General features: G+C 40.6%; 1 protein-coding gene across 1 annotated transcript; it reads left to right on the top strand.

Annotated features, from left to right (window-relative positions):
• The first annotated feature begins 457 nt into the window (after nt 1-457).
• On the top strand, nt 458-26,387 carry SRSF4 (serine and arginine rich splicing factor 4). Its single transcript, XM_007935842.2, has 6 exons — nt 458-564; nt 17,838-17,980; nt 18,879-18,991; nt 22,469-22,683; nt 25,177-25,266; nt 25,538-26,387. Exons 1-6 carry the CDS (start codon nt 458-460, stop codon nt 26,385-26,387), a joined length of 1,518 nt encoding a protein of 505 aa, XP_007934033.1.

Raw genomic sequence — 26,387 nt, 5'->3', positions numbered from 1 at the left:
GCTGGGCTGGGGGTAAATCCTAGAGTGGGGAAGCTTAGACATTTCCGGGACGAGGCGCAAGGAAAGTGAGCTGCAGAAACGGAGGAGCCCGCCACCGCGAACTCGCGAGAGGACGTGCCAGAGAACAGACAGCCCCTGTGCCGCCTGGATCGCCTGTCGATCACCTGGCCCCGCCCCACGCCGGCGCGCCCCCGGGAAGGTCCCGCCCCTCACCCTTGGCCGGGCGGGAAGCGAGCGCGCGCTCCTTCCCGTTACCTCTGCCTGAGGGGAGGGAGGGGGAAGCGGGAGGCGCGCGCTCGCGAACGGCGTGCTCGCGTACGTCGCCGGGGTTCGTTTGCGTCCGTCCCGCCGCCCGCCCGTTGCCGCTGCCGCCGTCGCCGTCGCCGCGCTCTCGCTTCGCCGGGCCGCCGCCTAGGGGGGGTTGGGGCCGGGCCAAGCTACCACCGCCGTTGCCGGGATGCCGCGGGTATACATCGGCCGCCTGAGCTACCAGGCCCGGGAGCGCGATGTGGAGCGCTTCTTTAAGGGCTATGGGAAGATCCTGGAGGTGGATCTGAAGAACGGGTGAGGAGCGCGGAAGAGGGTTCGACCGGGTGGGGACAGGGCCCTGGAGGTGCCGGGGAGGCCTGGGGGACGAGAAGAACGCCTGCCCCGCGCGGAATAGCTATCGGCCTGGTCTGGCTCCGCCATAGTCGCGGCGCCTTGGGGGCGCGGGTAGGCCTCGGTTCCTACTGCGCCTGCGCGGGTGGGGGTGGTGTAGGAATAATGGGAACGATGGTGAGGATCTGAGTGGGACGGAGAGAGGGGAAACCCGAGTGGGATTGGGGCTCTGGGCGGGAGACTGCAGCTCCATGGCTCCGAGAAGGTCCAGGTTTTTCCTTCCTGGACCCTGGGACTGAAACCTGGTTCGTCTCCGCATAGAGACCGACCTTTCCCGCTCTGAAGGCTACTGAAAATAAACAGGATTTCCTGCCCCCTTTTTACTCCCTCCCCCAGGCTAATGGATCAGACAGTCACCACACATCTTTTCCTTGACAGGAGCTCTGGAAGGAGGCCCTTTTTAGAGTTGCCATGTGCACACTTTTTTGGGCGGGAGACTCCGGTTTGAATAGTCTAGTGACAGTTTCGAAAGTATCGTCTTGCCGTGCGGAGAGCCCTCACTGTTCCCCTACAAGAGTAAATTAAAGTCTTAACTCGTTATCTTTTAGACTCCGTACAAAGTTTCCATGCTGTAGTTTCCGTTCTCCAACTTACCGAAAAATGGCTTTGCCGATTAAAAATTTGTTGTTAGAGAATACTGGCCACTGTGGCCACATCTGCCTGAACTACTTAATGGAAACACACACTTCTCGAAATTTCTAGCTTATTGCTTCCCTGAGTGTGCTCTGATACTTGTATTTCTAATGATCTACTTTGGCAGAGGAGGGCCAGCAGGGGCTACACGTTTCAGGGAAAACAGATGAGTCAGGCATGGAGAAGATACTTGGCGTAGAAAACTGGGAACCCGGAAATGTTTGTAGGACTTGAAAATCGTGGATATTAAAAAAAAAAAAAAAAAAAGTAAGGGAGCATTTTAAGGCCCTGAACCCATGGATGTTAGGGAACCTTAGCTTTTTTTTTTTTTTTTTTTCTTTAAAGCTCTCTAGTTAGCAACAGGTTTGGTATGGTTGCAGTTTACCACCCCTCCCCCAGTGTAATACTGGGGACTGACAATTATGAAAGATAATTTAAAGTATGTTGCATATTTGAGAAAAATTGGTACCTACCAGACACTCGAATTATCTGGATCTGAAAAGCCATTTCAAATGGATCTTGAGGAGGAATCACCTTGCTGAGGAAAATGTCCTAAGAAAATTGTTTATGAATACTGAGTTCTTTTTCAGTAAAAAGCTTAAGAAATTTCCCATCTTGTATAATAGTATTCTTAGCTCCTAGGAATATACTAAAGTGGAGAATTTTGATAGTATTGTGATACATATGTATCTGAGAGAGCAAGTTTAAAACTTTTCTAGATCTCAAATAAATTGACAGATTCATTAAATTTTGTGAATCTGTCTGGGTCTGGTTCTACTGCTTATTGAGTTGTGGGCAAGTATTTAACTTCTATGAACCTAAATTTCTTCCTTTTCCTGGAAAAGGAAAAATGAGATAATAAATGTAAAACATTTGGCTTATCACAAGCTTCCAATAAATGGTAATTATAACTAAAGAAATTGGATTGTAATCATTAGAAGACATCTTACTATGCACGTGTTTAATAGCAAAGCATATTTGGTTAGGTCTTTTCTCTAAGGTCCCTAGTGATACTCAGCAGGAAATGATGTTAATGTTAATGAAGAAACTGGTTAATGGGTCAGATATTGATTACCCACCAATAAGATGCCTGCCATTATGTTAAATGTAATTATAAAGGAGGTAGAAAAACAATCTGCTCTTGAGTAAAGTGTTTATGGTTATAACATGCACATTTTGTGTTAAATGCTTACTCTCACTTTAAATTCAAACAACTAAAGCTTGTAATGGTTTATTTGGAAAAATTTGTTTGAAATGGGCTTTAAAGAATGGCTTGACTGTGGATTAGAATGGAGGAAGTGTCTGGGAATAAGGTATGCCATACTGGTGATGAGGAAGTGGTCCAGTAAGGAACATTTGTGAGAAACAATAAACAGTCTAGCTTGCATTCTCATCTCATGAAGGATCTAAGAGTTTAACAGCATCACCCAGAAACAACACTAAACATTCAAAATCATGGATTCAAAAGGCTTGAATTGAGCAACCCAGGGAATGGTGCACTGAGAGGAAGGGTAAATCCTTCCAGGAACCTGAATACCTGGCTCTCGTTGTAAGAGCTGTTCATTCTTGGAATTCTGTTGCTAAACCATGATATTCATGAAATCAGTGACTGAAAAGTCAAGATTGAAATAAGGAATTTGGCAAAGTCATTAGAGAGTTTTTGAAGACATGTATGACAGTCACCAAATCATGGGCACAGTATGACCTCCTAGCAACATTCAGGAATTATTGCAGAGGAAAATGACTTCTGGGAAGAAAATTAAAGGTAAAGATGAAATTAAAGCAAAACTTGTCAGAAAGGAGCTCTGGTAGCGTACTGCCTAAGGCACTTGACTGCTAACCAGAAGGCTGACAGTTCAAACCCACCAGCCACTTCCTCAGAAGGAAGATGGGACAATCTACTTCCGTAGTGATACTGCCTTGGAAACCCAAGAAGGTGTCGCTGTGAGTCAGGTCCGACTCAACGGCATATAACAACAACAACAGATGTCAGAAATGCAGGAGAATCTGAAAGGAAAGACTACAAAAGGAAAAGATGGCTGACTTTAACAACATATGTAAGCTTATAATTCTGGAAACTGAGAACAATACTGGATACTGAGAAGCATCTTTGAACATCTGGATTGTGATTATTAGTAATTAAAACTCTAAAGCAGGTTTTGGATGGATAGGGTTTTGAAGACTTGCTGAAGAATTTCAAATTTATGGTAGAAGAAAAATAAGTCTCTGGGTAGCACAAGTGGTTTGTGATGGACTACTAACCTAAAGGGCTGGTGATCTATTTCCATAAGGATTATAGCAAAGAAAACCCTAGGGAGCAGTTCTGCTCTATAACACATGTGGTCATCATAACTTAGAATCGACTCAACAGCACATGTATGTGTTAGACTGAAGCGTTGTTGATAAAGTTCAGAATTAATTATATGGGGCATAAAATACTTGCGTAGTAGAAAGTTGACAAAATGAAAAGATGAACTCTCCAAAGGAGATTTAGTGACCAGGAGAGGATTTTATGGATCCTCTTGGAATTTCATTCAGCTGCTAACCAAAAGGTCTGCGGTTTGAATCTATGGAAGAAAGATGAGGCAGTCTGCTTCTGTAACAATTCATAGTCTTAGGAAACATATGAGGCAGTTCTGCCCTGTCCAGTAGGGTCACTGTGAGTCAGAGTCAACTTGATGGCAGTGGGTTGTTTTTCTCTTGGGATTTGAAGAAGAGTTATGTATGCAGTAGTTTAGTGATGGTTTTGGTATGCCAAGCAACCCAGGGCAATACTTTGGAGTAAATGTGTTGGTATCCTCGATTGACACTACACAGTAGTGCTAGCATTCCTGATTCCTAAAAGTTCCATCAGTTCTCAGATGGTCAAAGACATCCCATCAAGAGCAGCCACTTACAAGGATTTAATCTAAATTGCCTCTGTTTTTGGAGAACTGTTTTGTAGACAGATGAGTCAGTTTGTGGCCACAAACTTGAAGTAGATCTACTAGGACCATACAGACCATTTCAGATCCTATTAGGGTCACCTGCATTCCTGTCTACTGTACTAACTCCAGCAAGAAGCCACGATGGGACCAGGGGGAGAATCCTAGGAGTATGTCATGGAAGCAACAGTATTGGCAGCCTCTATTTTGTAACCTTCCATCTCTATGGTAACTAACCACTGTCTCTGATTATATGTGGATTCTATAGATTTTCTTTCTTTGCATTAAAGCACTTTCTTGGAAGATACACAGTAACCAAAAGCAGCAGCAGATTAGTATTTTACCTACACATAAATGTGTAAATGCATATTTGGTTTAACCTCAGAAAGACTTCTATAATATTTATGACTGATTTTCTTTCTGAATGTTATAATTTTTCTTAAGTATAATGTTTACGATTTAGATTTACAAAATCAGTTTTTTATGAGAAGATTTGTTTGGAACTTAACATTTTTAAGCATCATCACAGAAAGACAGCATTTCTGCCCCCTCAGTGGACTATTAAAAATAGGCTATTAGCTGTTTAGTTTATGAGAATCATTATAGAAGGTTTATTTGTTTGTTTTTTTGTTGGTTTGTTTTTAGTACAGTGCTTTGTGTGGTACCACAAAGTAAAATCTTGTGGTTTCAGTCATAGGTCTTTATATCTTAATTAGTTTTTCTGTATTGTAGTTAATAAATAAAACCTACCAAATCTAAAGATTATCTTAACTGCCTGGAAGCTGAAAGGGTGAACCTTCAAATCATTGAGTTTTTAGCTGATTAAAGTCATGAATTAAAACTCTGAAGGGAAACTTGGCTATAAATTTCAGAACCTGTGCTTTATATTACTGTGAAATTGTAAACAGCCAGAGTTTTCAGGGGTGTGCTAGTCTGTTTAATTGGATTTTCACAATATCTAAGTATTAGCAAGAAAGTTTTTCACCCTTGACGAAAATTTAAAATTCTTTCAAGTAGAATGTCCATCAGTATGGAAGATTTTAATCTGTTGTTTGAAATTTTTAGTGAGGCAGGTGGTTGTTCGTGTGTCCTGATTGTTATAAGGCATTGTTAGGCAGGAGATACTGAGATGAATCCCTGCCAACCCCAGAACCTACACAGGGATTTTCTCTTTTGACTGAATCCCTGATGGGAGCTTGTTTTTTGTCTTTTAAAGGAGAAAGAAATAATCTAGTATTTTAGGTCATTGGGTTCCAGTTAATTGAGCTATTAGTGGATTCTTAATCACCCTCCCACCACCAAATGGCAGATAAATGCTTTATCATTGTTATGATAATGGTAAAATAGGTGACAGGAATTGCTAAAGGAAAAGTGTATACACTTCCTCTTTAGGAATCTGATCACCTTTTTGTTCCTGGACAGTTCTGCCCTCAGAAGTAAAGTTACATTTGGACTTACATACACCAAGAATATGGGTCTGTTGAGAAAAGTGGGTGGAGCATTTAGTTTTAGATTGATTATACAATTAGAAGAAATTAGAACCAAGTTTTGTTTAAAGGATGGTTTAAACAACCCTGTTTCTACATGGCTATAATTAAAGGCCCTCTTTATTTTAACATTTTAAAATAGCACATGTTTATTTCTGATTAACAAAGCTTTGCAATTTTATCATAAATTGCTCAGTGTAGAAAAGGACACTGGTGGATGTTCTTTATGTAAATCTTTGTACACATTTCTAGTTATTACCTTAGAATGTATTCCAAAGAGGAGTGTTTGAAATAAGAGCATACATACTTTTTTTTTAAGGCTTTAGCTATTGTTTTCCTTTGTTCTCTAGACAAACCATATTATTTATATTTTCACCTACCGTGTGTAAGAGTCCCTATTTTCCTGAACTCTCAACTGCTCTGGATATTGTGGGTTTTTTGGTTGTTGTTGTTTTTTAATTATATATGGGAGTCAGCGGCCATTTTTAGCTCAAGAATCTTTTTAACATTGGTGTGGTCTTTTATGCCGTTTTATGTGCTACTTTTTCTACTTAATTTATCACATGTATTTTTTCTATTACATTAAAATCTTCACAAACATCATTTTAAGGGCTACATAAAAGCCCCATTATATGGCTGCATCATGATTTACCCCAACTATCCCTTCTGGATTAACAGTTCTTGCTGTTACAAATATCCTTGTAGTGGACATCTGTGCATAAAACTTTGCATTTTTATCATTCCTTAGGGCAGATTTCATGAAGTAAAATTCATGTGTCACTGTAGGAATGAACATTTTCAAGGCTCTCAATGTATGTAGAAGCCCTGGTAGTATAGTGCCTAAGGCATTTGACTGCTAACCAGAAGACTGGCAGTTCAAACCCACCAGCCACTCCTCAGAAGGTAGATTGGGCAATCTACTTCCATAATGACACTGCCTCGGAAACCCAAGGAGGAGTTGCCGTGAGTCGATCGCGACTCAGTGGCAGTGAGTTTGCTTTGGTTGGGAGCTCTGGTGGCATAGTGCCTAAAGCATTTGACTGCTAACTAGAAGGCTGGCAGTTCAAACCCACCAGAGCCACTCCTCGGAAGGAAGATTGGGCAATCTACTTCCATAGAGATAACTGCCTCAGAAACCCAAAGAGGAATGGCTGTGAGTCGGGATCAACTCAATGGCCGTGAGTTTGATATTTTGGTTTATATCCAAATAACTTTCCAGGAAAGCTACTCCAGCATGCTTCTACCAGCAGTGTATGAGTGTGCCTATGTCACGGCAGCTTCATCAGCATTGATCGTCCTTATTTTAAAAAATCTTGCTGATTTAAAGGTGAAAATTATCTCATGTATTCTAATCAAGAACTTTTTCTTGAATAGATAATAAAAATAAGAAATAGGACTATAGATGAAATAGCATTCTGTCATTTAATAAGTATAATTACTGCAAGTGTGATGCAGTAGTTTTTTGTACTGAAGTTTCTTTTTGAAGTCGACTTATCTCCAGAAAAGTTTGTTTTTCATTTGTAAGATACTGGTTAATTTAAAAACAAAAAAATTAATTTGGAAAAGTCAATACCAAGAGACAATTTTTTGTTGTTATGTGCCGTCGAGTCAAACCTGACTCATAGTGACCCCTCCTTGGGTTTCCGAGGCAGTATCACTACGGAAGTAGGATTGCCCAACCTTCCTTCCGAGGAGTGGCTGGTGGGTTTGAACCTCCAGCTGTCTGGTTAGCAGGCAAGTGTCTTAGCCACTATGCTACCAGAGCCTCCCCCAAGAGACAATACCATATTGATATTTTGACCAACCTCAATTTTACTAGCATAAATTGCCCCGACTAAAGATCACAAGTCCTGATTTCCCAGCCAGTTTGTGATATTAATAAACATCGTTTATAATTATTTGGCTAAGTCATTCAAAACCCCTGTGCTCAGTTTAATATTTTGCTCCTAGAGGTCCCCTGCTGGCACAGTGATTAAACACTCGGCTGTTAACAGCTCCATGTGAGAAAAGACCTGGCGATCTCCCTGTAAAGGTTTCAGCCTAGGCAACCTTGTGGGGCAGTTGGGCTGTCTTTAGGGTCGCCTTGAGCCTGAATCAAGTTGGCAGCACACAACAACAAGCTAAGCCCTCTGGATGGTGCAGACAGTTAAGCACTAGACTCCTAGCTGAAAGGTTGGTGGTTTCAACCCACTCAAATGATGCCTGGGAAGACAGACCTGGCAGTCTACTTCTGAAAGATCACAGCCTTAAAAATCCGATGGAGCAGTTCTCTGCACACATGGGGTCGTCTTGAGGCACAATCAGTTTGCCAGCAAAGCACAGCAAGCAAACAATGAAACATTAACAGTGTACATTTTTTGTGATTTTTGTCAACTGCATATACAAAGCACTTTGCAAACAAGTGCTCTTCATACTTTATACTGATGGGGAAACTGAGGCATGGGGAAATTAAGTAACTGGCCCAGCCTTACAAAATGATTTTTTGACAACTTTGGAAACTAAAGATCTTTCTTATTAACAGACCAGATACTGCATGTACAGTGGCAGTCAAAGCTTCTCTCATGCTATTTCCTTCCAGATGGATCAGTCTTGTCCATTTGGGACTTGCCTTCCAGGGCAAGGCAAGGCCTTCAGCCTGTTCAATATTTGGTCTCTATGTAAAGGCTTCCAACTAACTAGCTAACAAGTTACTGCCAAGTCAGACGTGGTGATTTTTATGGTGTTGACCTTCGATGCAGCTGCCACTGATTCTTCTCTTCAGGCTACTCTTTGAAGAGCTGTAAGGTGGTATCAGCTTTGTCGTGGCTGATGAGGGTATCCTTCCTAGGGCTGCCTGGTCTTCGAGTATCCTGAAGGTGAGGGATCAGGGTGCTCTGATTTGCATGCCCATATTTTGAGGAAATGCCCTAGATGACCTTTTCCTATGTGTTGAAATGAGAGATTCCCAGTCTAGAGGTCTCTGAAATGCAATTGATACCTGAAGAAGCACTTAAATGTTACTTGTTATCACTCTACCAGGTCCCCCAACCAAGTCTCTAGGCCAGGTATGCCAGAAAGGTAGGTCTCATGAACAGGGACCTCCAGGACATAGAGAAAGAGGGAAGATTCAAGGAGGGCAGTTTGAATTCAGCCGTTGAGTAAGAACAGGAGTCTCAGGCAGGGAGTCAGGAACCACAGACTAGAGACATTAACTTTGAGAAAAGTTCTTTACATGGATGAAATGAAGCTCCTAATCTATGATGTTAAAAGAATATGAAAATTTCACTACAAATATTCAATGAATGAAATGGCCAATTTCAACGGTAAGGTATCCCCAAGAAACAGTAGGGAATGGCAGCTTTAACCAAAAAATTAAAATGAAGAAGAAGAAAACACAGACTGCAGCCCTGGGACCTTGGGGCAGTTATGAGGGACATGGGAACAGCCAAGATAGTCCCAGAGGCATAACCTTTAAGAGGCTTTAACTCCTATCAACACTCTGGTATCATTTTTGAGGTAAGTATGAACTGGTTTTGTGTTTGTAGCTTTGGTCTGAAATCAGGTGGTACTGTTTGCTGAGTGTAAACATTTGTTTCATTAAGTAGGAGTAACAGATAAGGTAATTCTGTCTAATGGCCCAAGAATTTTATTCTGAATTGGTATGATCACTTTTTCTTTTTTGCCTTTTGTTTTGAATTTGTGATGGAGTCTCTAAGAACTTTAGTATGCCATCAGGGAATAGGTGACCCCTTCTGGAACTTTTCACGTCATTGTCATTTACCTTCTGTTTTGATAAGTGCCAGAAAACTGAAATGGACGGAAGTGTGATTGTGTTTGCTCCCCTTTAAGGAAAGCAACCATGTTGAATTAAAAATGTCAAAATTAGCAGGTTACTATTTGCAAGTATATTGCTTTCTGGAAAGTTCCATTTTAGAGGATAAATATATGTGGCAGCCTAGTAAAAGTGAAATAATGTAGCAACCTTATTTCCTTTTTTAAACTATTTTAGGATGCATAGAACAGTTGCAAATTAAAGTTAAATTTGAATTTTATACCAATTTCTCTCTACCTCCTCCCATTCTGGGGAATTTTCTTGTTTCATTTTTAGAATAATGATTATCCTATCTATTTTCTCCACCCCAGTATGTGAGTATTCCTTTAAAATGGACTGGTTATCTGCATTGTTAGCACAGAACCTTGGGCCTGAGTTTGATTGTTTCTTTTTTGTTAGAAGTTTTTTCAACAAGTGGTTTATTTTGTGAGAAAGGTTGATATGGTACCTCCAGCTTGGGGATTGAGAAAGGAGGGTCTTGAGTTTAATTTTTTTATCAATATATTTGTGTTCTCAGTGCTGGGATACAGGTTTCTATTTCCCTAGCCTGATGTTAAAATTTTGATAATTTGTAGATTAGATTTGCTAGTAGCTTAAAAGAGAGTAAATTTTCACAGCATTAGTATTTGAACACATTAGATACAGAAATGATACTCCTTACCGTTAAATATTTCTCATGCTAATATTTGGGCATTTGTCTTTTACACTATAGAACATAATTTGATGAAACTGATTTTCCATGCTCCTAAAGCTTGTATAAGGATCTCTGGTGATGCAGTGGTTTAAGCATTTATTTGGCTGCTAACCAAAAGATTGGCGGTTGGAGCCTACCAGCTGCTTCACGGGAGAAAGATATGGCAGTCTGCTACCTTAAAGATTTTTAGTCTTGGAAACCCAATGAGGCTTTTCTACCGACCCATAGGATCGCTTTGAGTCAGAATTGATTTGATAGCAGTGAGTGTTTGTGTGTGTGTGGTTTTTTTTGTTCTGTTTTGTTTTTTAAGAGCTTGTGTTTCTTAAACTATGCTTGGTCTTACGGACCACTTCTTTCCATTGGTGCACAGGAGACAGGATAATGTAATGACAGTGTGGATTTTAGATTAAGGCTTGTGTTTGAAGCATCTGAGATGTTTGAATATCCTTGGCAAGTTACTTAACCTTTCTTAGTTTCTTCATCTGTGAGATAACGTTAAACTTCAGAGTTGTGAAAATTAAATGATACCTGTGTGAATCACAACACAATGCTTGATACATAGTGAGATTTTTTTTTAAAATGGTAGTAGTTAGGAATTTGAACTTGTGGACTGGAGTAGTCATGATAATAATAGTTTGGAATTAGTCAAAATCAAATCTGATCTTAGGTGCTTATCTGCAAAGCACTTTTTTGGTTGCTGCTATAATCCTTTATAACCTCGAAGTGTATAAATCTAGTTCTTTTGGTTTCTGACCTATTTTCCCTTACCATTTATGCTTACATTTATTTTAGCCCAGTCATCATCCCTTGCAAAACTAATTAGGTGCATTCTTAAAAATAAAATATTGTCAGTATCTAGTCAAACCCACCACCTGTAGGCCCAGCCCTCTACTCTATGCTAGTCTAATTTTGCCAAATCTTAGAACCAAAGACAGACTCCAGGGGTTAATGTGGGGTCTCCAGAATGGGGATTGCGCAGAATAATCTTATTTTTCCTCTATTCTTCCAGTCCGTTATGTTCTGAACTCACACATGTTTTCGGAAGGACCAGATGGCTGGCACTGGCTAATGGGAACCAAAAGACAAGTGAAAGTAACCTGGTTATCACAAATCTGTAGCTTAGAGCTGCTTCACCCTGTCCCATATCGATTTCTTTTTTTCCCTGGAGAGTTCACCTCACTGTATCAAAAAACCCTTAACACGGCCTAACTTGTCTAAGGTTAGATTGTAATTAAGTCTAGGAAATTGATTGAAAAACATTATGTACTCAGGATAATGGAAGTGAAGGAGCAGCATCTGCCTTTATATAGGAAATAAAGCCTTGTGGCTAAAACTTGGGTTTTGGAGTTAAGTGGGTCTGGGTTCAACTCCACCTTCACCACTTAAGAGCTCCTTGACAGTGATCAAGCTGCTTAACTTCTCTAAGCCTCCTTTTTCTCACTTGTGAGTTAGGAATAGTAATAGTACATTCTTCACACTTGTCTTGAGGAATGAATGAAATAAATTGTTTGTTATATGCCAGGCACTATTCTGAATAAAAAGTATTAGCCTTTGTTATTATCAAGGAGCTCATAATCAAATGAAAGGATAAGCACAAAATTAAAACTAAAAAAAAGCTTGAAAAGCCACAAAAACATGACCATGTAATACTTGAATAAAAATGCTAACGCTAAAATGATTGGAGTCAGCAAAGTTTTCGAGGCTTCATGAAGGAGGTAATTCTCAAGCATCTGAAATAAAATTGATGTGGTTTGTTTTGTGTAGTCAAGGTGTTTCTGGTAAAGAGAATAACATAAACAGAAGTATTAAGGAGTCATAATAGATCTCTGAACAAAGGAATGATATCAGCTGACTTTTCTTGCTACATTTAAAGAGACACATTGACTAAGTAAAAATAGCCACAGCCTAGAATTAAGTTAATCAAACAAACATCAGTGAGGGCCCTGCAGAATGTGAGAGCTGTAGAACTTGGCAGTAGAGTGAGTGGGCAGCCAGAGAGGAGGAGTCAAAGGTGTGAGATGGTCAGTGGGTCTAGAAGAGGGAAATCATGAGGTAGGTTTTCTTCTTTGAAGGTGGGGAAAGATCAAGTGCAGACTGAGCTGTGGTCAACGTTTGCAGACCAGGAATCTACACTAGCTCTAATCAGAGAGCTCTTGGTGTGCAGGAACTGCCAGTTTGCCGACGGGAAAAGAGCCCCAGACTGGGTAATGGTGAGCCCTGAAGTCGCACCCCAGCTCTGCCACTCAGTGAGCACGGGTAAGTCATCCACTTTCTCCGGGTGACCTTGATGGCCCTCCCTCCTCAGAGATTAAAGAGAGAAGAATGCCCAGGACAGCCTCCTGTGTTAGGATAGGAAAGGGTCTCATGGACCTACTTTATGTGGTAGGAGCTCCTAGTGGCTAAAAAAAATAAGCACTGTTTTGTGGATTATAAACAACCAGGAAAGTTAAAATGAAACCATGGTCACTGACCCAGAGCAGTAAATGTACCTTTGGCTAATTCTGCTTTGAGGGCCTGACTGTTGGTTCCCTGGAATGGTACAGACCTTTGGAATCAGCAGCAGTTGCACTGTTCTGAGTTAAAAGCTTTCTGTGAGTTGGCCTCACCTGAGCACTAGAGAGTTGGTTATAAGTGTCTGTCTTCAAATTTCCAAGCACTTTGTTGAGACAAGAATTACTGTTTTTTTATTACTATCCTGTCAGTATGTCCTAACTTTTTTCACCTCATAAGAACAAGTTACCTGAAGCTTTGGACCAACACTGAGTGTTTCGAAAATAAGGTGTTTGATTCCTATTCATTGAATGCCATTTCTCATAGGGTAGATTTAAAGACTCTACCCTTAAAGCACAGTGCTATTGACTCTAGATTGAGGGTTCAAGCCACCCATGGGTTAACTTCAACAGATGAAAATTTTTCCTTGGCTACAGCAACATCCCTAATCCTGACCAGCCATGGAGAGGTTCGGTTCTTACAAGGAAAATGAATGAATGTGGGAATGGCTCACCACATTGGGAAAACAAACTCACATCCTGCTGATGGTGGCTGAGGACTATCATGTCCACATACAAAGAAAAGCATGTGGCACAGTTTTAGGACAAAGGTGAGCAGAGATCCACTGTGGAAAGGGGCCAATTTTTCTTGTAGAGAGAACATCTGAGGCATGCCCCTTGGTAAGCAGTGTTGGTGGGTGACTGTGGTCACGCGCATGGAGGCTTGCTTTCCCTTGCTCCTCATATCCACTCCCCATCAGTTAGCTAGAATTGAGCACTCCTTAGTCGTGCACTGCTCAGTTAGCCATTGATCAGCAAGATCAAGTGCATAGCAAGTCATGCACAGCATTTCAGACAGCATTTTTCTCTAGTCTCCCTGTTTTGTGAGGTTGTTTAGAAGGCAGAAATGAACCTAAGCCAACCTGAAAAGGGTGAGATAGCCTCAGCATCCTCTTCAGTAGAACCCACAGAGAACAAGATATACTTGGTGGTGTTTGGGACCATTAATGTAGTTTATTATGATCAAGGAAAGGCTGTTGAGCAACAGTAGAGGTTCAGATGATAGTTCTTGGATGAAGAAGTATAGTTAACATTTCTAAAATTGAAATCTTGAAGTGCCTTAGTTTAAAAAAAAAGTGATTCCAGTGCTCCCATTTCAGAGCTCTGACTGATAGCCTGCGCAGTACGTCAGCTGTTGAATGAGCAAGACTAGAGCACTGGTAGTGGTGTAAGGACTGAATAAGGATCAGAACAGCTTTCCTAATTCAGTGTGGCTTTTGTTTGTGGTGGCCAGATGCCTGCCTGCTTGTCTGTTTATAGTTGGTAAGAATCATGGCACCCACTTTTTTTAGGGATAAAATAGCAGCAATCCACCATCATCACCACTCTTTTTTTCGTTGTTTGTTTAACTAAATTTGTCAGGGAAAAAAAACAGAGGAAACCAGTTTGATAAAAGTTAATAGCACAGAAGTGTTAAAGAAAGTACAAGTTTTAGTATTGTATGCTTAATAGACCACGCTTCTTATTCTTTCACATAGACATAGAAGAGAAAGATTGAAAGGCATGGAATCTGAGAGTTGTTTATTTTTGTCATTTTTCCTACTATTGGGGGCTTTTAAAATTTGTCTTAGATTTATTCTCCTAAATTTCTCCATCTTCTTCATTCTCATACTAGAATCAATTGAAAGGAAGTCTTTGCTTTTAATAGAGTAGAAAAGGAAGAATGTCTGTAACTAAGAAACCTACCTGTTGGGTTGTGTTTTGTGAGGCTTATTCACAGGTCATACCAGAGATATATGTGTGTGTGTATTCTGTATCCATCCTTACTTTGACAAAGGATTCAAAAGGAGAGTGTTTTTTAGGAGAAGAAATTGGTTTTTGTTGTGTTTGCTGCAAAGAGCAAAGGGGATGTTAAGAACAATTTACCAAGTCTCCAGAGAGAGCTTTACTTTGTTGAAGGGACTACATTTTAATTCAAGGACAGTTTTAAATGTTGAAGTAAAATTAAAATTGGGACTCATACAGTAGTTTTATAAGGTCTTTTAGGTAATGTATCTTTGTTTCTCTGTTGCTGTTGCATACCTCTGATGCTGGTCCAGGCCTCCCAAACTTTAGAGTTTAAAGTATCCAATCATTAAGCCAGAGGAGTACTAAATTTAACATTTATCCATCTCACTTTTGATACTAGGCAAAACTGTAGAAATAATACAGTAACGCCCCTTCATTTCACCGATAAAGGTAAGACCCAGAAAAGTAAAGTGATTTGAATGTGCATTTCAGTGCTGATTTGTAGCAGAACTGACTAGGCCAATCCCTTTTGCCCTACTCTGAATGATTCCAAGTTTGAGCTCTGGAGTCAGACCAGGTAGCTTTGAATGCCATCTCTGCCACTTTTTTGTTATTTAGCATTGTGCTCCGTTTCCTCATGTTTAAAATGGGGATAATAGTGCCTGGCTCTTGAGTATTACAAATATTAAATAAGCTGGCATTGTCTAGTATATAGAGATTATTTAATAAATGCTAGGTAATATTTTATTGGTATTATCCAGTCTTCCTACCTTATTTAGGGGACCCATTCGCTCTACTTACTGAATGAATTGAAGTCATTCTTCCAGTAAAGTTCCCTAAATAAACAATTTTGTGGAAGCAACCAAACGATCAGTCTGTTTTGCTTACAGAGCATGAGTTCTACCAGGTATGGCTTCTTATGGGGGAGGATGTTTCTTTAAGTTTTCTGAACACACCCACCATGTCAGTGGCAGAGAGAAGTTACGGTCTCATTTGATCCTTGGGCTAAACTTTGACATCAAAATGTTCCACATTGATTTTGTGGCTTTTCATATCATAGTAGCCAGAATTTTTCTGTGAAATTTAATCTCAAGTCACCTGTTTTCACTAGTGACTTGGATACCCCAAAAAGGTGACTAAATTACTTTTGGAACTTATAGAAAGTATATTATTTGGGAAGTGACTGTAGGGTCATTTTCCTCAAGCATCACAAATTGGTTCCTACAACTTGGGGAGGAATGTATTAGTTGTGCATTGCTTCAGCCTCAGCAGCAAAGAAGGCTCACTCCAAACATTAATCTTTGTTTTTAACTAATGTGCCTCCACATAACAAATTGTCATTACTTACCCTGCAAGATCAGAGTGAGTTGTTCTGCATACAAGCCTTGGAGCAGAGCAGGTGAGCACAGGAGATCTCTGAGGCAGAAGCATCATTTGTTAGGAACAGTAGTTCAGCTTTCCATTTCAGATGCTCTCGGAGCTTAGGGTCACACATTCTATGACCCTTAAGTGGTTGTAAAGCCTACTGAAGAAAACGAGACTTCCCTAGGGTTCATTTGGTTAAGCTTCAGGAGCCTGTGTTCTCCTTCTGACATCCCATTAGGTCAGTCATGGTCATTGAATGGTGCTGAGCCAATGGGTGGCTCTTCAAGGGAAGTGAAGGCCTGCCTCTTCATCCTGTCAGTATTGAATGTGTCCTTCGTCCCTCTGCTTGGCATCAGGCTCTTGCATGGTGCCAAGAGCGATGATACGTGGACAAAACAGACCCATGCCTAGTCTCCCCACCTAAATTAAGAAAGGCACTTTTTTTTTTTTAGTATGTTAAGATCTATTTTAGGAAAAAACCAAAGTAGAAAGTGCTTAGATTCTTTTTTGTGTTTGCCTTTTTTCTTTTGTTTTATTCATTGATTTTGTCCCTGAAACAATTGTTTAGCTCTCCACATGATCCATCCTACCTAGGAAAGGAAAAAATAGCTACGATATATTACCTATTATATCTGTTACTTTTTTTTTTTAATGGAGTTGAAATCCAGTGACTCGTAAAGCTTAAATGCCACTCATAGACATTTCAGTATAACACACCCTCCAAAGTCGTGAGCTGCACACTGTAACCTAATAAAGTGCCACCTTGAGAAACTTGTTTGAAGGAACTCCTTAGTAAGGAAAAATTCAGCAATTCTGAGGCTCTCATTTATTTAACAATGTTACATGTTAAGGAATTAGTGGAATACTTTTTTGTCAACAGGTTAAATGAACTCCTAGCAAGTCTTATAACCTCTTTTTAGGTTCAGTATATGCAGGAATCCATTTAAATATTGATGAACACTCTTCAGTGTTTGCCTGTGTGCATGGCCTTGCTACAGTTTAAAGAAAGTGCTTGTGATTTCCCTTTATGATTTGGTATGGTCAGTAAGATGATTTCAGTTTTTAATTACAGGCACAAGTCACAAAGCTAGAATTACCACAGCCATTTTGGACCACACTAAACACTTCTTAGTAGAGTAATTTACAGTGTTGTTTAACTTTGCTTCAAAATATCTTACAAATTTTGCACTTTGGTGTTATAAATTGTACTCTTTAATAGGCATCAATAGGATTTTTGGAGCGTTTTGTTTTGGGTTCAACCACCAAATCTCTTTGCTGGAAAATTCCTAGCAATACTGTCTAAAGAAGTTTGCATGCTTTTTAGAGATTTTCGAGAATTCCAGCCTATCTAAAGCCTCACGGAAGTGAGTTTGGAATGTCACAAGAAAGTGACTAGCTCAGAATTTTTCCACTGATAATTACTTGAACAGTCATTTCCTTTTTACTAGTTTGTTTAGATGGAGGAACTAGAGTTTGGTTTTGTTTTTTAATTTCTTTCACCAAGGAGATTTAAAATATTGTGATTTTACTTGGTATGTTAGTTCAAAACATGATTTAACAGTTAAGACACAGTGCCTGAATGTAAGTCTAATTGTTCTCTAAGTTATCACTTGGACTACAGTTTCAAAAGATGGATTTTTATGTGGTATGTTGAAAGAGCAAATAATCGTGTAGTTGAACTTGTACCAAGCATCCTTGTATAGGTTTTTGCAGTTGCCATCAACCTCTCGGGGCAGTAATCTCTCTGTATCTAGCCAACCTCTTCTAGAAAGATGGGAGTCTACTTCGAGAAGTCTCCCTGTCCATTGGCAGTGTCTCTTGGCCCAGAGCAAAGTGATTTCAGCTAAAGGGAAGAGAAAGGTGACCCCTAGTTTGCAAAACCCACCTAACCTTTGCTAAGCATGAACCTCATTGCTTTCTCTTTGATGTTAGTGAAGTTGGGGGGTCAAAATAGTGCCAACCAGGATTTTGTTTGTTCTGTTCTAGGTATGGTTTTGTGGAGTTTGATGATCTGCGTGATGCAGATGATGCTGTTTATGAACTGAATGGCAAAGACCTTTGTGGTGAGCGAGTAATTGTTGAACATGCCCGCGGCCCACGTCGAGATGGCAGTTACGGTTCTGGACGCAGTAAGCATTTAAAGGGCATTTGTATCAGTGACGTGACTTTGTTATTAAGTGTTAATTTTTTTAAAAGTAATTAATTAATTAATGTTAAACTTAAATTACTGATGTTTAAGCCATTTGTTTTTATAAAATTATGTATCTTTTTAATGTAGAATTGCAAATAAACATCTTTGATAATGTTTAATGTTAATGAAAATAATGACATAAATTTCTTGTTTTAATACTTTATAATATGTTTAATGATATGTGTTTGTGTTGTTTTTTTTCTCTGTAATGCAATTGTTTAACATAGATTTAACAAAGACCTCAATGTTTTAATTAAAAGAATCCTTTGAGGCTAAGATGACTGCCTGTTCCATTTGCTGACCTTGGGTTACCTTTCCATGCGTGGCTCTTTGAACCATTGTGGCCCTTGGCTGACCAAAAACAGGAAGCCATGTGACGACCGCAACCTTTCCCCATTAGACCTGGGTGGTGAGGATCCCAAGGGTTAGACACAGATGAGATTAAACTGAAATAGGTGCCTGAAAATCTTTTTTATATAAAATATTCACAAAACTTTAATCACTGTGAGTAACACCTGTAACTGATTAGTAATTTGGTTACTTATTTCTATATTGTTAAATTGTTAATAGTTTTTAATTTATGCATGTTAATTTTAAATATAAAAATTAATGAATGTGTATACTTACAACTTTTTAAATTAAATTTTCATGTTTAACTGATTTCTTTTTTAAGAAATAAAAATGAATCTAGTTTAGAATTAAGGGTGGGAGTAGTCTTAAATACATAGCTGTTGTTTGGGGTGGGAGATAAATAGTATATTTAAGGGGAATATGTGCTATGTCATTTTTTCCTTTTCCTCCACTGAAGTAATCTTACCTATTTGAACCTTCCCAAGGTGGATATGGTTATAGAAGAAGTGGCCGAGATAAATACGGCCCTCCTACCCGCACAGAGTACAGGCTTATTGTGGAGAATTTGTCAAGTCGGTGCAGCTGGCAAGACCTAAAGGTTTGGGTCCCGTTAATCTTCTGGGGTAAAGTTGGGCAAGAGTTAGTTTAGGAAACAGGTAATTTTATGTGGGCCACAGGCATACTCAGAATGTATTGGTGTTATGTGTTTGAGCATCTTCCCAAAGTGTTTGAAAATTCTTTGGTGAAAGATTGCATAGGGGTACAAAAGATAGAGTCTCACTACTGCTTTACATTATGGGACTATCACTCTAAGGACAAACCTATCATGAAATGTTCCTGGGTAGAAAATGTTATAGGGAGATAGATGCCAGAGTGGTTCTCAGCAATTAGGAGAAAGTTGCAACCATCAGTGTGTCCTGTAGCATTAGCTACAACATGCAAGTTTATGTCAGCTTTCCATTGCAAATACTCATTGGTGAAACTGAGTATCTCACGAGTTCTTTCATAAGGTTTATTTGCTTTTCATGAAAACTTTTTTCTGAAATGATTTCATGTCAAAAATTAAGGTTCAGTGTTGTGTTGGCCATCCAACACTAACCCAGGCTCATTTTTTGAGAACAGTGTTGGTTTTTAATCTCTTTTTCAAAGAAGAAAAAGTGAATTAGAGTAGTGGCTTAACCTAGATGGTCTTAGGAGGACAGATGAGAAGGATACTCTTGAGTTTCCTATCTCACATCTCAGTTTAGTTCATCTTTTAACAAGTCATTTTTACCAAAATAAGTGCGTATATTTAGGTTCAAGGAAAAGTGGTTAGGAATCCTTTACAGTCATATATAGTTTCAACTTATCAAGTAACTCTCTAACAAGAGATCCAGAATGAGATCCAGAAAAGTTTAAGTCATACAGATGATCTCGGCAGAAGAGCTGGGACCAGGCTTTGACTGCTAGTCAGTGTTTTTCCCCTGTCCCTCCTGCTGGCTGTCAGCATATAGAGAGCAGCCCTCCCTGAGTTCCTGACCTGAGTTGTACCCTCTGCAGGAGTGACTCCAGTGTTGTGTTAGGGGTTGGACATTGTAAGTGGGAACTGGCAAGCTATACTCTGAGAGTAGAGAATGCCAGCCTGTTGTGTGGTGTCCCTAAATAGGAGATTAACTTAATTTCTCACAGTAATCCTTAAATTTTTGGTTAAAATGGGGCCTAGCCAGCATCCACAGTTGGTTTTATACTTCTGTCACTTTGGACATGCTCACTCTCAGAGAATGAGAGTATAGAGCAGATTTCCTAGTAAGCCACAGTGTCCCTAAGATGGGCTCTGGTGCCAGCCTGGATTGGATCCCAGCTCCACCATTGAATGGCCATGGCAAGCTACTTCTCTCTGTGCCTCACACTCTTCAGCTGCAAAACGGGATTAATACTAATTTCTACTTAAGGTTATTGTGAGGATTACGGAATTTTTTATATTAAACTAGAACAGTTCCTGGGACGATAGATGTTAGTTATTAATCAAGGAAATGCCAAAATAAAGCATATTAAAGGGGTATTGTTAATTTGAAAATATGTAAATTCGTAACACCCAATAGTGATGGCATTGAGTTGAAAATGATGTGGTACTAGACTGCTAGTGAATTGGTGTGAAGGGTGTTAGCAATTCAGGTTCTGGAGTCTGAGGGCTTAGGTTTATACACCAGCTCATTCATTTACTACCTTAATGAATGACAGATGTCTCTAGATCTCACTTTTCTCATATATGAAGTGGGGGTTATGGTTATAATTAGAACTAAATTATTATTTTCTAATTTAGAAGTATGGCAGTATAGAACAGATGTAGTGACACTCTTTAAGCCCTTTTAGCAGAATGGTCAAATACCTTGATTTGCTCAGAACAGTCCTGATCTTGGCATGACTATTAACATCATCCTCCTTCACTCTCAGATGTATCCCAGTTTAGATGATAAATTATGAACTCCTTGCCCTTTGCACAGAACTCTCACTCCTGCAAGTAATTCACTTGAATTAAAGAATTTTATCGTACAGAGGTGTATTCATTGCTACATTATGAATAATAGCAAAAGACTATGTATATCCTAAAAACCAAAAATAAACCCACTGCCATCGAGTCAATTCCAACTCATAGTGACCCCTGTTGGATTTCCAAGGTGGCAAATCTTTATGGGAATAGATGGCTCCTTCTTCTGCGGAGTGGCTAGTGGGTTGAACTGCCAACCTTCTGGTTAGCAGTCAAATGCCTTAGTCATTATGCCACCAGAGCTCCTTATGTTGTTGTCGTCGTCGTTGTTGTTGTTGTTGTTGTTATGTGCCGTCAAGTCGGACCTGACTCATAGCAACCCTCCGTGGGTTTCCAAGGTGGTATCACTATGGAAGTAGATTGCCCAACCTTCCTTCCAAGGAGTGGCTTTGGTGGGTTTGAACCACCAGCCTTCTGGTTAGCAGTCAAGTGCCTTAGGCACTATGCTACCAGAGCTTCTTATGTAGCCTAAAAATCCCATCAATTGAGAAATCCTCAGAAGAAATCTTACACACACTAATTATAAAGACTCTGTGTTATATGTTAAGACATGTAAACATGTTTATGGTGCAGTGGGCAGAGAAATAACTATAAAATGGCGTGTGTTCAATGTTTGTGAAATAGAAGAACATAGGATACAAAAATGATCTGCTATTGAGTATCAGTGCTTGACTGCTAACCAGAAGGCTGGTGGTTCACACCACCACTCCTCGGAAGGAAGATTGGCAATCTACTTCCATAGAGATATTGCCTCGGAAACCCAAAGAGGGGTCACTGTGAATCAAATCAACTCCACCGCAATGAGTTTATTGAATATTCATTCATATGTTTGTTCCATAAAATATCTATTAAGTGTATGGCATATTGTGTATAAATAAATGTAGAAAAATTAGCAGTAAGTCTCTTAAATTTTTAATTTTATCCAAATTCCATTGCCCTTTCAAACACTACTTATAGATCCTGTTACTTGTGTATCACCTTAGTGTCCACCTAACACATTAGTTATTTCATTGGGTCATACAAAGTCTTTTGAAACATGGTAAGAGACAAGGCTTATAGTAGTAAAGTGGCATAGGTGGGGGTACCACTTTAAGAGACAGAACAGACACTTAAAAGATTCTTCTGTTCCTTTTTGCCTTTGATTTGTTTGGAAGAGATGATGTAACAATAATTTTAAATAAAATTTTGAGACTAATTTCATAACCTTTATGGATTAAATTTCACCTTAATGTTTCTCACTATCCATACATGTTTTCAAACAAGACTTTAGAAAATGATAGTTAATTCAGAAGTTTTATATTCGAAAATAACTTATTTAAAACAATAGTAATACCTGTTCATCATCCCTACTACTCACCCAGTGCCTGACACTTAAAAAGACCCTAGTAAATAGCTGGCAGGTAGATGGAAGTACTTAAGAGTAAACTTCATTCTGAGAAAAGCTGGCATTTCTCCTTAAAGGAAAAACTCTGGTATTGATGATTGCATTAGATAATTTAGCAAAAACTCTCCTAACCTATTTGGGGAATTTTTTTTTTTTTCCTTTAGGATTATATGCGTCAGGCGGGAGAGGTAACCTATGCAGATGCTCACAAGGGACGCAAAAATGAAGGGGTGATCGAATTTTTGTCTTACTCTGATATGAAAAGAGCTTTGGAAAAGTTGGATGGAACTGAAGTCAATGGCAGAAAAATCAGATTGGTTGAAGACAAGCCAGGTTCTAGACGACGCCGGTCCTACTCCAGAAGCCGGAGTCATTCGAGGTACTGTGGGTGCTCACCATGAGTTAGTAACGAGCACGTAAATACTCTGTTTACATTCCCCTGTGGAATTCTCAGTGACATGGTCCCATCTGGTTCGATAACTCAGAACTTTGAACTGAACACTAACTTGTAAAACTTTGAACTCTTATGTCATGAATTCAAATAGAAGTAAAGTCCTCTCTCACAGGCAGAGTCAGTAGCCTTCTTTCCCATGTCTTCTTGAGTGCCCTGGATCATAGCCTGGTTGGGGGCAAGCATGACCACTGGTCTCTTGGTTTCCCTGCCAGATGCCCTAGCTACTCGAGTGGAGACTCTGTGTTATTTAGCAGCTGTTCTGCAGATGGGCCAGCCACTGACTAAGCACTAAAGAAGCAATTGTGAACAAGACAAATAAGGTTCCTGTCCTCATGAACTTGGATTTAGTGGAGAGCACAGGCATTCAACAGTTATCATTATGAAAGTCTGTCAAGGGAAATACATAGAGCCCAACCAGCAGAGGCTTCCTTAAGGAAATTTCATAGAAGCTGAGCCCTAAAGGATAAGTTGGAAATGGTGGACAGAGCAAGGGCAAATGCCTTTCAGGCAAAGAGAACAACGTTTTTTGAAGGCCTAGGGATGAGAGTGAGTTTTCCAAAGTGGAGGCCAGTGTGGGGAAGGACAGTAGCTTGAGATGAGGCAGGTTAAGGATTTAAGAGTAACAGGAAGTCCTTTAGACTTTATGCTTTTCAGTTAAACTTTTTATTACAGAAATTTTCAAATACCTACTGAGTGTCTGTGCTGTAGTGTGAGAGAAAGGCATCTCATGCACCTTGAACCCCCTACCCTGTCACCCTTCAGCTGCAGTCTTTATTTTGCCAGTCTGGTTTTTTCACCCCCCTTCTGCTTGTTTTAAGGTAAGTCTAGACTTCCTGTCGTTCCACCTATAAATACTTCAGTTTGTATCTCTAACTTTTTTTTTTTTTTTTAATAAAACCATAATGCCATTATCATACCAGGCAAAATTAACAATACCTCCATGATATTCTTTAATAACCAGTTTTATTATCAAAATTGTGCATTCATCTCACATATATTTTTTGTTCCTTGTTTGTTCATATCCCAAGCAGTTCTACACATTGCATTTCAATGACAGTCTCTTTTTTTTCCCTGATGACAGTCTCTTAAATCTTTTAATGACCAACATGTCCTGCTTCACCCCCTTTTTACTTTCCATCCATTTATTTGTTGAAGAAATGAGGTCATTTGAATTTCCATAGTTCACATTTTGCTGATGGCCTCCATGTGTTGGTATTTAACACAGGCTTTATCCTCTCCCCTGAATTTCCTGTAAATGTGTAATTTGATCTTAGGGCGTGAGAGCAGGGTCAGGGTTTTGGCAGAAACACTTACTTTGTAGGTCATGCTTTGTGCTTCCTGTTACGTGAGGTCTGTGTGTCCCAGTTGTAATGATAGTAAGTAAGATTGATCAGTGTGCTCAGAGATGTCAACATTTTCTAACCTAGGAATTTTAATGGTAATTCCAAAAAATCACCTACCATCAAGGCTGTAGTGAGATTTCTCCACTTGTTCTATGGGGGTCTTTTAAAGAACTCAATGCAGTATGTATTGTAAGTGATTGTCGCGTCTCTTTAGCCTTGGGCAGTTCCCCTACTTTTCCCCCATCAGACTTCCTTTTCTTTAAATTTTCAAAAATTCTGGATTTATATTACCTCTTGGTGTTAGGAATTTGCACCTTATCCCCTAACTTCCTGTGAACTGGGAATTAGGTCTGGAGAGAGATGATTGGGATGCAGGTTAAACATTTTTGACAGGAGTCCGTCATTGGTGATGGTGCCCAGGAGTCTCCCCAGGTTTTCCTGTTTCTGTCATGCGATGTCATAGGCCCATCTTACGCACATCTGCCCTACCCTTGAAATTAGTCATTTCTCCAAGGAGGCCAGAGTCTGGACTTAACCGAAAAAGTTTTAAGCTTAGAGTGTCTGGCTTTTTAAAATGGCTCTGGTCACAATGAAATAAATGGATATGAAAAGGGCAAAAGAATGCAGGAAGACTAGTCAGGAGGCTGTTGAGGTACCAGAAGAGAGAGGTGGTGGGGCTCGCAGAGGGGAGCAGACTGGAGGAGATTGAGAGGCAAGATCAGGACGTGAAGGCATAAGAGAATGGCTCTGATCTCTAGTGTGAGGAACTGGGTAAGTAACAGTGGCATTGGTGAAAATGAGGAACCCAGCCCAAGAAACAAATGGCTCTTAGGGGGGTGGGCTGTATGTTCGGGATTGAAGGTGCTGAGAGATTTAGGTGAGCCATCCAGGTGGAATGTTTACAGGTACCTGGATCTAGGAGCCTAGAGCTCAGGAGAGATTTCTCTTTTGACTTTTTGCCTGGCACGCAGCAGGTGTCCACAGGTATTTTTGACTGGAACAATATCTTGGTTGATTGACTATAATCAGTTAGTCTTTTGTGAGCAAGTGTTAAAAATGTATTTTCTCCCCCTAGGTCTCGCTCTCGAAGCAGACATTCCCGTAAGAGCAGAAGCCGAAGTGGCAGCAGCAAAAGCAGTCACTCTAAGAGCAGGTCCCGATCCAGGTCAGTCTCCTCGGTAAACGTGTGGGAGGTCAGGGAGCACCCACAGCACTCCTCCCTGTGATTTGATCAGACTGTTGCCCGTCTGCCTTTACCTTAGTTTTTCCAGCTCCGGATTGGAATCATGGAGGTTGAGAAAGCAGTCCTTGGCCAGTCCAAGCTGTCCATCATGTAGTGGGCCATACCTCCACACATCCCCTTTGGTCTTTCCATGTCATGAGTAGCAGGAAGTATAAAGCCACATAAGACTCAAACACCCCTTCTGCCTCTTCAGGTCACGTTCCCATTCCCAGAGCAAGAGTCGCAGCCGCAGCCAGAGCCGCAGCCGCAGCAAGAAGGAAAAGAGCAGGAGCCCCAGCAAGGGCGACAAGAGTCGCAGCCGCAGCCGCAGCGCTGACAAGAGCCGCAGTAAGAGCAGAGACCAAGGCGAGGAGAAGATCCAGAACAATGACAGCGCCGGGAAATCCAAGAGCCAGAGCCCCAGCAGGCATAAAAGTAAGAGTAAAAGCAGGAGCAGGAGTCAGGAGAGAAGAGTGGAGGAGGAGAAGCGAGGGAGCGTGAGCAGAAGTAGAAGCAAGGAGAAGAGCAGAAGTCAGGAGAAAAGCCTCCTCAAGAGCAGGAGCCGGAGCAGGAGCAAAGGGGGCAGCAGGAGCCGGAGCAGGAGTCGCAGCAAAAGCAAGGACAAGAGGAAGGGAAGGAAGAGAAGCCGGGAGGAGAGCCGTAGTCGCAGCCGCAGCCGCAGCCACAGCCACGGCAAGAGCGAGAGGAGCAGAAAACGAGGTGGCAAGCGAGACAGCAAGTCAGGCAGCAGCAAGAAGAAGAAGGAAGACACCGATCGCTCCCAGTCCAGATCGCGCTCCCGCTCCCGCTCCGTGTCAAAGGAGCGGGAACGTGCCAAGTCCGAGTCTGGCCAGAGGGAAGGCCGAGGCGAGAGTGAAGATGCTGGCACCAACCAGGAGACCCGGTCCAGGTCGAGGTCCAATTCCAAATCAAAACCAAACCCATCAGAATCGCGCTCTAGATCAAAGTCAGCCTCAAAAACCCGGTCTCGGTCCAAGTCTAGATCCAGGTCTGCTTCCAGATCACCCTCCCGGTCTAGATCTAGGTCCCACTCAAGGTCCTAA

Source organism: Orycteropus afer, unplaced genomic scaffold, assembly GCF_000298275.1.
Source record: "Orycteropus afer afer isolate SDZICR_OR568_19922 unplaced genomic scaffold, OryAfe1.0 scaffold00031, whole genome shotgun sequence".
Classification (NCBI taxonomy): Eukaryota; Metazoa; Chordata; class Mammalia; order Tubulidentata; family Orycteropodidae; genus Orycteropus; species Orycteropus afer.
This window is presented reverse-complemented; position numbering and strand designations above follow the sequence as displayed.